General features: G+C 37.9%; 1 protein-coding gene across 3 annotated transcripts in view; it reads right to left on the bottom strand.

The window, feature by feature from the left end:
• Positions 1–1138: 1138 nt before the first annotated feature.
• The window catches only part of CHD7 (chromodomain helicase DNA binding protein 7), a 187941-nt gene continuing 178016 nt past the window's right edge, over positions 1139–11063 (bottom strand). For 2 of the 3 annotated variants that reach the window (XM_075063037.1, XM_075063038.1), the window contains 9 exons: positions 10755–10963; positions 9893–10570; positions 8945–9105; positions 6853–7084; positions 6158–6597; positions 5292–5513; positions 4713–4853; positions 3902–4006; positions 1139–3030 (listed from right to left, as the gene is read on the bottom strand). In XM_075063037.1, the coding sequence (XP_074919138.1) occupies positions 2098–3030; positions 3902–4006; positions 4713–4853; positions 5292–5513; positions 6158–6597; positions 6853–7084; positions 8945–9105; positions 9893–10570; positions 10755–10963 (3121 nt within the window). In that variant the 3' untranslated portion in view covers positions 1139–2097. The remainder of the gene's footprint in view (positions 3031–3901; positions 4007–4712; positions 4854–5291; positions 5514–6157; positions 6598–6852; positions 7085–8944; positions 9106–9892; positions 10571–10754; positions 10964–11063) is intronic. The other variant, XM_075063039.1, reaches the window with a different exon arrangement.

Genomic DNA, 11063 nt, shown 5'->3' with positions numbered 1-11063 from the left:
GCCATTTTGATTTGTCCTCATTTAGAGTGTATGCATGTGATTCATTCATACAATATTCACTTTCTAGCTTTTCATTTCTAATCTTTTATTTTCATTGCTCATGAAGTGCTCTTTTTAGGCCAAGTTCTGTCCTCTCATACACATCTACCTCCCACTGAATTTGGCCCTTGGAACATTGGTCTATTTGAGACCTTGTGTCAATCTGTACTGCAGATCAGCTTAAAGTTCTCAGCCAGCTACAATTCTTACGGCAGTCGGTATAACCTTCTTCAAATGAGCATTAGGATTTACCCACTTTGGACATTCTGGGGAACATTTTCAGCATTGTGCATGGGTTTCTTGTTTGTCACTGGAGTTGTGTGCCCACAGAAGTTAAAAATCCAGTTTTTCATGCACTATAGTGGAAGTCTACCCCTTTAACTTCATGTCAGGAGGGTTATGTGTACGTCCAGGTGACAACAAAGTGAAAACAGTAGTCCTCAAATGATACATTATCTCAAATATCAAAGGTCACATAAGGGTACAAGTCAGTAGCTCTCCAGAAAAGGTTTTGGTTTTAGAAAAGTGGGTCATTTTCAGTTTCATGTAGGTTGTTTGACATGGTGGTTTCTGGCATCACAAGCTCTGGTCTACAGGATACCACAGAGTCTTTGTGTCCCTTGCTGACACTACAGCATTGTGTTTTTCTTCCCATTAACCAAGGATAAATGACCTAGATATTGTGCCTATTAAAGCCTCATTTTTCTTTCGCCCTTTTGTTCTTTAGTGTACCACATTATCACATGCTGAACACATTTTAAAGTATTCTCAGTCCCACATGCCCTTTTGAGGGAGTAATGCAGGGTTTTTGTGTGTTTTTCTGTAGAGTGAGTTAGAGTGGAATAATGTGAAGGTAATTCAAGATTTTTCATCCTGCTTAGTCTCCTGAAGACAAATCAGTTCGACATATTACTAACAGTTAATCTAGTAAAAGAGGATATAGCCAGAAACTGTACAAACGGCCACAATTATGTATTTTGCTTCTACTGTGACTACACCCCCATCCCCCCAAAACCAACCCCCCCATACCTAGAGAGAGAGCGCGCGAGCGCACACCATTTGCCATTTCTCTAAACACTACATTCTATAATTACAGCTCTGCATATCATGGGTCACTTTTATTAAAAGCATCATTACTACAGTTGGCAGCAATTTACATCTTATCTTACATGATAGCAGTTCCCAAAGAAAAAAATAAAAAGACATCACAACAAAGAAAACAATACATTTACAAAGTCATGTCTGTAAACTTCAAGGCTAGTTTAGAGTTGAGGTAATGCTGTTTAGCTTTGTGGCTAAAGTAACAAAGTCCTTTAATTTAAAAAAGGTACCTGATTTTCTTTATTTTTTTCTTTTTTTTTTTTTGTTTATACCAGTGCATTACAAGATCACGAGACGATTAAACTGTAGTTTTATCCTGTAAGAACCTTCTCAGTGGGTTAATTTCCAAAAGGTACTTTCACATTCAACAGCTGCCTTATTATTGCTGTGTCTCAAGACAGAGACATTCACACTATCATGGAGATTGTCAGAAAGAGTGTGTGTGTGGGTGTGTGCATGCGCGAGTGTATGAACTCCCATACAGTCAAAATGATGCGCAAGTATGATATGTATGGTAAATTTCATCTTGACCTTCACAGCAAAAATTAAAAATAAAAAATAAAAAAATTAAATATATAACTTCATACTTCCTTTAAGCAGCACTTCCTTCTATTAGTGCCACTTCATTACAAATTGCTGCTTTATAATAATACCAATGGTACCAAAAGAAAAAAAAAAAAAGCAGAGCATTATGTCAATTTCCTTAAAAAGACATGATCACCTCTCAAATTTCATCTCTCCTAGGGATAATAAATAATGCACTGCACAATACTTAATGACCAAGATACCTTTTGACACATCTGTATAACATGACTTGAAACTTTTTTTTTTTTTTTTGCTACACTATGTTACAGAACAGCTTATAAAAACTAAGTATGGACATTAACTGTGAGAGTGTAAACAGTAGGACTACCATTTGTCAAAAGTTTAAAACACTTTAACTGTAATTGGTACTGGTTATTCATCATTTTCATTGTTTTCTATTTCATCCCCCCCATCAAGCGAGTCTAATTCTTCACCCTGTGCTATTTCATCTTCTAAAACGGAGGAATCTGCAGTTTTATCAAGGCTCTCCTCTGCATCACTGCCTTCTAAATTCTCCTCTTCTTTAAATGCAGCCCCTTCAGTTTTGTCAGTAGCCTTTTCTTCATTGGAGCCCACTGCATTCTGAAGTCCGGCTAACCCTGGGAAACCAGGCAGTGTCAATCCTCCCAGTCCTGGAGGTAGAAACATAGATGGATAGAACAGGCCAGGAGCCATGGTGGACAATAGGAAAGGATTGAAGGCCAGAGGACTTGTGGGCAATCCAGTGTTGTTGCTGGTGGCGGCGACGGCAGTAGCAGCACTGATAGATCCATTTGCAGAGTCAGTAGCAGAAACGTCTGTGCTTTTCTCAGAGTCTTTGTTCTCCTCTTCGTTCTCATTTTTCTTCTCTTCTGCTTTTGAAGTGCCATCTTCAGTTTCTCCTTGACTGGAAGCAGGAGTGGTGTTTCCAGGAGCAGCTGTTATTGGGTTATTCAACAATCCACCCAGTCCAAACATATTGGGTAACCCTGCCATACCTGGCAACATCAGAGGCAGCATGGCAGCTGGATTTTTAGAATCACCTCCAGCAGCCGCAGCTGTTGCTAGTCCTGGAGGGAAGCCCATGAGGCCGGCAAGCTGGAGAGACTGTAGATTCTGTAGATTCTGAAGGCTTGTGAGGTCCATTCCAGCAAATAGACTGTTCATTAGCAGTGGGTTGATTCCCGAAGTTGAAGCTACAGCGGCAGCTGCTGCAGCTGCTTTGGCAATTTCACTTTTTGGCCTTCTTCCTCTTCTGCTTGCTCCTTCCTCTCTCACAACTGGGCCTGTGAGAAGACGGTCAAACATGGACTCTGGAACAAAACCCTGAACAAAGAGGTGAAAAAAAGATTCTTTATCAATATATTTTCAGTTTTAAATAGGAACGGTTGATTATGCACTGTCAGTGTTCAATATTCAAGAGTATATGTTTAATGGGTCATATGTGAGAGAAGAATTGTTACACAATACTTCTGAATTCTTCCATGTTGGTGGTGGTGAAAAAAAAAAAATCTCAAAATTGGTAATTGACAAATGGAGACAGACTAACATGAATGCTGGAGCTGGCAGAAAGCATAGGAAATGGAACAAAGTGAACAGCAAAAAATGCTAATTTTATACATATAATCACAACGATGGGACAAAACATGCTGAATAGAATCAGAGCTGTAAAACACACATTTCACAGACTGCTCACCAAATTCAATTAAAATACGATGAAAACACTGCAATTACACGCTGGTCATGGTTTTTCTATTTCTACTGAGCTACTGTTTATCAGCTGGGCATTATCCTATGCTTTCACAGAATAAATGAGTATTTGCAGTGTTGCTTGCTTCTGCTTCAGACGGATCTTTTAAAATGAAAAGCTGGAAAAGTTAACCCCTAGATGCTGGTTGATACCAATATGCTTCAATTAAAGAATCCATTTCTTATATGGATGTGACTATTTGACTAATACTCAATTAGTGAATGAGTATTTGTATTTAGAAGTCACTCATATTTACATGACTATGAAAAAACCTTAACGTATAATAAATGTTTAAGATTGTGCACTAGTGGCTATTTACTGCAACCCCATTGCACATTTCTATCATCCTCTCCCAAATACCGGATAACCCCATCCTGCCACTAATATTTCCTTAGTTCAAAACAAGCTACAGGCGATGCTTATGGAACAACTGAGCCTTATACTTACAGACTGCTTAACAATATCAGTCCAGTCTGGAGCAACAGCAAATTCAGGATTTTCTTCCAACCACCTTGGTAGGTCCTTCATTGGAGGGGCCATAGCTCCACCCATCTAATTAAAGACATTAATTACTCTTAAAGAATGAAACAATGCACACATTTCATATGCAGTAGATAACTTTTAGAAAAGAAAAGTAATAGTTGCTTTTAGTAGTGCAATTCATAGGTAATTAAGGGACAAAGTATCAGAGGGGCAGTCATGTTCGTTTGTATCCACAAAAATAACGAGGAGTCCGGTGGCACCTTAAAGACTAACAGATTTGTTTTTTTACCCACGAACACTTATGCTCTAACAAATCAGTTAGTCTTTAAGGTGCCACCGGATTCCTTGTTGTTTTTAAGAGATACTGTCTGTCTTAGGTCATGTCTATGCTGAAACTTCATGCAGGACAAGCAGTGTGTAAATCTATAGTGATCTAGCATGGTGCGCACTACCTGTCTGTATAGACAAGCCCTTAGATACCAGTCGGGAGACTGAATATTTTTGAACTAATATTTGTGATTCAAGCAGAGTCAATAATTTGAAGTTTGTTAAATATTTCATGTAAAAAAAATCTGACAAAAAAAAAAAAGTCAAATTGTTCGGTAAATTATTTACCCACTAGCTAAAAGGGCTGTAAATTGGGGGGCTGCAGGCCCCCTAAATCAGCCTCTCAGGATTAAACCCTAAATCATCATAGCATGAAGGACTTGCTTCCGGGGTGCCAGAGATGCTCTGAAACAGTTCTAGCAGAGGAGAGGACTAGTCTAAGTTTTACCTTCTTTCCATTTCGTTTATTTACAACAGGTACCCTCTCTTCTCCTGTTAAGGTGTTTATATCCAATTTATTAGGGTTTCGACATCTGTGTCTTTTTTGCTTCGGCTTCTGAAATGGGGAAAACAGCACATCTGCACTCTTCTAAAAGGGAAAAAACAAAAAATATAGTGTGTTAGGTTTTTCTATTTTCCAGTGAAAAGAAATAAACTTTCAATCAACTCATTGCAATAAAAGTTTTTAAGACTATATATAGCCAAATTCCTCAGAAATCTTATCCCTTTTTTGCCAGAGGGAAACAAACATTCTGCACAATTTGATGTATATTTTCCAATACACACATCGCTGTTGAATTTAAATATAAAAATGAAGTTAAAATAACATTCTGGCAACCTATGGGTCCTATTTCCATTGAAGTTTAGGGGAAAATTACGACTGACTTCAACAGGACGTAGGATCAGATACTAAATGAGTACGCCTGGTCTTCGCAATCTCTTTCAATAAATGTGTTTCAATTTCTTTAAGCCTTAAGGCCACACTAATTTGATATAAGCTATAGTTTTATATGTAACATCTACTTACTGGTACATAACTTGGCATATCAACAGTATAGGTAGGATGCAATTTAAGCCATTCAATTAAATCCTTGTTTTTAGGAGCATCCTCTCCCACCAGCCTGGTCCCATCCTCTAAGTTAATTACAGGGATCCGAGTGTCTGGGTCCAGTTGTCCAGGAGATGGAATGTTTCTTGCTGGTGGGGTCTCCATATCGTCTTCAAATACTTTGGTCACTTCTGCATCCTCCTGCAAAAAAAAAAAAAAAAAAAAATGATGCTGGTATGAATTTTCACCTCTAAGGAATATTACCTCGGAGAAGTGATTTCCCAAAAAGACTAGCTAGAATCAGAGCTTACCCATCAGGGAATCTCCCTAAACTATTAAAGTTGTTTGAATAAATCTTACCATATAAAGCAATATTGTTACATTACGGACATTTGGGAAGTTTAATGATATTTTACAACAGCACATTATAGCCCAAAAGGCTAGTTCTGAGGCTATTTTCTATCTGTTCCCAATGCAGAGTCCCTGGTCTTTCCTCTTTTCTCCATATAATGAGCATTCAGTAAAACCTCAAACTGGAATTCCATTTTGTTAGTGCACCTGTAAGGTTTTTGTAAAGAGTGAAGTTTGCAGTTACTATTTAAGAAGTGTATATCACACATAACAAAGTTGTCATGTGTCACCGTTAAAAGTGCTTAATTTGAAATGCATAACATTTTGGTCAATAATTGAAGAAAATATAGCTCCGAATATGAACAAGGAGCTGATGGACTTAATAAAAAGAAGAAATTTCTACATAGTCATGTAGACTACAATAGCACTTCAAACTCAGATACTAGAGTAATAGATAGAAAGGAAAAAACAGAAAAAAAATATTGCTCTCTTACAACAATCAGCGATGTCCGTTTGTTGCTCATAAACAATAGATCAAGCCCTTCTACATTTTTCCTCCTTCCTCTCCTCCTCTTCATGGGCGGTTCTCCATCCATTAAAGAACCATTTAGTAGATGCCTTGTGGGTGTGCGTGAAAGACCTGCTTGCAGCAGCTCCATTTGAGTTTTAAAGGCATCAGACACTGGTGTGGAGACATTAGGCAAGATAAACTTAGAAGTAACAGATGAAAAATTTGAGGTAGAACTTGTTGCCTCTCGTGAGGCCTTTGATAAATCTACAACTTTTTCTTGTCCATTTTCTGAGACCACCTGAGACTCTCTTAACTGGGCAACCATTTCCATAAGATTTCTTCTCTTGGCCGCTCTCTCAGCCTCAATTTCAATCTTTCTCCGTCTCCTCCTCCGCTGACGTGGGACTGACAAATTGAGTGCATCTTCCTGATAAAAAAAAATGAGCATTTCTAATTACTAACAAAGCTGTACTGAATTTTAGAAAAAAAACCCACTGATGTTCCACTTGACCATAAGACAGAAAGATTGCACAAACATTTTAAAAGACAGAAAGGCCTCATTTTATTCAGCGAAGCAGTTTAAAGCAGCCTATTTTTCTTTTTCATCTCCCCCACCCCTGGTTACTTCATATGCAAAATGAGTTTCCTTTTTCTATAATGTAATCAGAAAGATTCAACTTGCCTTTGATAACTGAGGAGAAACAGTGATATCTTCACTGCCACTGATGCTGGCTTGACCAACCATGGAGAGCTCTGCAAAGCTCCTTTTCTGTAGGGGGCTGTCCACAGCTGTCGGAGTATACCCAGGTATGAGCCCCTGGAAATCAAACATCTGGCGCCTATTTACTGGCCACTTCCCTTTTAGCACTGCTTCACAGATGTTGTCTAATCGGTTGATCATTACTCGGTCCTGCATAAAGGAAAGTACATAATGAACCTTTGGTGCAAAAGTAGCCATTTAAACTCAGTCAGACTGAGCACAACTGCACAGTTTAATAGCCTGCAAGACCTGAGAAATACAAGCAAAAATATCTAACAGAATGCTTACAGACCAGAAAATAAACCAGCTGTTCTAAACAGTTCACATACAGAGAATTATGGTGGACAGAGATGAAGTTACTGTTCAACGTTTAAAACTAACATGTGTTGGAAGAACTTTTTTTCTATAAAGAAAAATTACACTAGTTGACATTTACAAAGCGCTCACTACTGTTTACATAATGCTGAATTTCAGTTCAGCAAAATCATCAGTTTGGACAGGAGAATTAAAATATCTGCAATCAGTATCTTAAAGCTATGGTATTTCATATCCAACAGGCTGGATTCTGCAATTCTGTCCCAGGAAGTGGTTCCTCATTAGCGTCACTATTAATAAAGTTCAACATTATGAAACGGGCATCAACCTAGGGACATCTAATGAATGTCAATTTTCATTCCACACCCATTATCACTTCAAATTTCATTGACGTATGTACATTAAAAAAAATTCTAATTACAGTTTAGTTTACTTAGACAGAATTTACACATATTAAAAGTGTTGTTACTATGAACCTTTAAACTCCTTTGGTGAAACTTTCTGAATCTAGCAATAGCTGATTTTAGCATTTTGAATGTTTCCTAAAATGACTTTATGAAAAGAAAAAGAAGGATCACTTGATTCTTCCATTTCAGTATTCAATGATTTTGTATTCTAGCTTGCTTGAAATATACTGAAACACACTGCAGACGCTTCCCGGGTTACGCACGACCTGACTTACACAAATTATGGAAAAAGTTCCATAAGCCAGAAATAGGATTTTTAAGTTGTGGACATTTTTGCGTAACGTACGGTATATGTTTCCGACTTATGCAAAATTTGAGTTATGCAAGGCTTTCCAGAACAGAACGATTGCGTAAGTCGGGGGGCATCTGTGTATGAAAAATACTGCTGATTAGGGAATAGAATCATCCTTTAGCTTCCTGAACAGCAGAACACTGCAAAAGCCACTAGCAAGTCTCAGCAGCTGGAGCAGACTGCTTGCTTTCCCCAGGAATAAGCCTATTAGAGCAAGTTTTTTTTCTAAACCAGATGGCCCTGTTATGGTGATTAGTAAGCTTAAGACTACTACTACTTTATTTCTCTCCCTACCCTCTTTGCAAAACCAGGAAACAATTTTATAAGGATTTATCACAAAATCACTGTTTTATAGATGTTTCCTATTAAATAATTATCTGCATTGTTACAAAAATAAAATACAGGACAAAACTTCATCTGCAGTTGCTGCTTATGTTTACAGGAAATCTTAATACAATTACATCTGTCAACATTATATAATAATTTGGAACAAGTAGGTCATTAGTATGCTCTCTCTACAATCTCCTCACCCCCAACATAAATGGTGATCTTCCAAACCTCTGCTCTTAACATTGTAGGCACCTCTGCAGATGAAACCCATAAATCAAGGTAATAAATTTGCTTCTATCAACAAAAGTGTGATTCTGTTGACATAAGAATATATAGTTTGCAGGAAAAATAATGCATTACACCAGTCTGTCTATACCAAAGAACGTAATGTAATTCCTACTTTTTTCCCTGCCTACTCTCAAAGAAACTGAAATTTACAACCTTATTTCATAAACTTCCTAGGTCTCTATTAAACCACTAATAAAATGTGTTTTGAACATTAGAGAAACATAATCTGCAAAATTGAAAGTCCATTAATGAAATAAAGCAGGAAGTTTTCCATGTTCTGTTCATACTGAGAAAGGTACTAATCAATCGTGAACCAACCTTAGGCCAGAAAGAAAAGGCAAATGTTCTCTCATGAAGCAACTGAGCAACTGAAGGATCTCCATCTTCCAAATAGAATCCATCACGGGTTTCATCCCTTGCAGTGCTCATAGATGCATTGCTTTCTTCATCAAAATTCTTACCCTGAGAAACTGTTCCTGCTGAGGAATAACAATCACCAGGCATTAGCTACAAACAGACCAATCATCCTAACTCTAAATCTTTGGTTGAAATGTGGAATGTAGAGAAGAAAGGTACTCTTTAAAAAAAAAAAAAAAAAAAAAAAAAAAAAGTATAATTTTGGTCTTTTTATAATGTAGATCAGTCATGCTGTAGCTTCAGAACTGAGTAACATTTGGTATAAACATTATTTTTCCAGAGGAGCTTTCCATATCCTAATGAAGAAAACTACTAACTTAAATTCTTCTGCTATAAAGCGTTGACCGAAACCTTGCAGCAGTCAAACTACTGGCATTTCAGGGTGAAAAAAACGAGAATTTAGTATACCATTTTGTTAACCCTTTCAGAGAAGGATTTCAGGTTTCTACTGAAATATTTTAAAACAATAACTAAAAAGCAAGATTGATAATCTTGAGGTACAGTAATGCTTGTAATTTAGATACTTATTGAATAATTGTTGGGGCATATCCTTGGCCCTTCTACAGCCTTTGTGCACTCTGATGGTGCCAAGGGCCTAAATTATTGGCTCAATTCGCTATCTTGATATTGACCTGCTATGGGGGAATCCCCAAGTGAAACAATGCTGTTGTAGCTGCTCTTACACCACCCTATCTGGGCCATTGGCCTAGGGAGAGTGGATGGGGAGCAGATGTATCTGTCCAATCCTCAGTTGCCATAATGGTTCTTTGGCTGCCAACTATCAGCTGGCACGACTTTTAACATTAGCTTCATGGCTTTTCTCTGTTAAACCATTTCTGTATGCATTACCTTCAGGTTGAGAGGACTCTTCTGATTTGTCATCATCATCAAGTTTCTCCTCTTCGTCCTCTTCTGAACCTTTTTCAGAAATAGATTTTGGATCTACATCTGTACTCATTTCTATAGCTTTCCTTTCACATTTAACAGGTCCAGGCTCAGCCTCAGCATCACATTCCTGCTTAATGCCTTTTTCTGCAATATCTGTCTCCTCTTTAATATCAGACTTTTCTTTGGCTGCTGAATTTTCAGACCCCTCAACTTTAGACTCAGCTTGTTCTGTAGCCTTGTCGTCTTGTACTGGTGTGGATGGGACAATAGGGGGCGTATGACTGCAGCCAGCACCCAGTGGGTTTAGTGAAGACACACTACTTGCATTACCTGCCCCTCTGTTTTGAGCAAAACTTCTGTGGGCATCAAGAAAAGAGAGTTCAGGGTCATTTAGGATGTGATAATCTGTCCTACTGACTCCATGTTTAGCAGCACCAATCAGTAAGTCTTTGTCATGTTTACCACACTCCCACCACTCTGGCAGATCCAAGCTTGGCTGGCATAATTTTAGCCTCTCCCCCAATTGAGGATGATGGAGAACCTGCTCACGGATTTTCCGTAACAGTTCTATGCGATATAAAGTCCTAGAAGCACGCTCCTCTGTGATTGGTTCAATCATGGTGGAAAGATCAGGTGGTTCTGTAACAAAATTGGATTTTCATTGTTTAATCTGATTGAATATAAAAGTTGGTTTTTAAAGACTGAAAAATTACAAAATTTGTAATTACTACATTTTGTTATCAAATCATGTTTCAACAAGATTGGTCTCTTGATTTTAAACAAGGTACGTTATTCATGTGGATTTTTATTATTATAAACTTACCTTCATCTGGTTTGGCTGGCATTCGGCATACCCGCCTGCACATAGTCACAAAACAATTAAAGTACTTCTCCAAACTTTCGTCGGACTTCTTATCAAGCCTAGCAAAAGCTCTGAACTGGTTCCAGTCAAATTGTTGTTTCATAGGGTCAAAAATAATCCCAAAAGTAGACACGACACGATAAAAATCTGCTTCTTCTCTTCTTGTCCATCTAGAGTGCAAAAAATTAAGAATGGTTAGAACAAGGCCTGACTTACTGCACCAGAAGACCCCAAATGTTAACTATTAATCCAAAGCAAAACTGAAGTGAT

The sequence above is a fragment of the Chelonoidis abingdonii genome, chromosome 2 (genome assembly GCF_003597395.2).
Source record: "Chelonoidis abingdonii isolate Lonesome George chromosome 2, CheloAbing_2.0, whole genome shotgun sequence".
Classification (NCBI taxonomy): domain Eukaryota; kingdom Metazoa; phylum Chordata; order Testudines; family Testudinidae; genus Chelonoidis; species Chelonoidis abingdonii.
The sequence above is the reverse complement of the archived record's forward strand: the minus strand, read 5'-3'. Positions and strand labels throughout refer to the sequence as shown.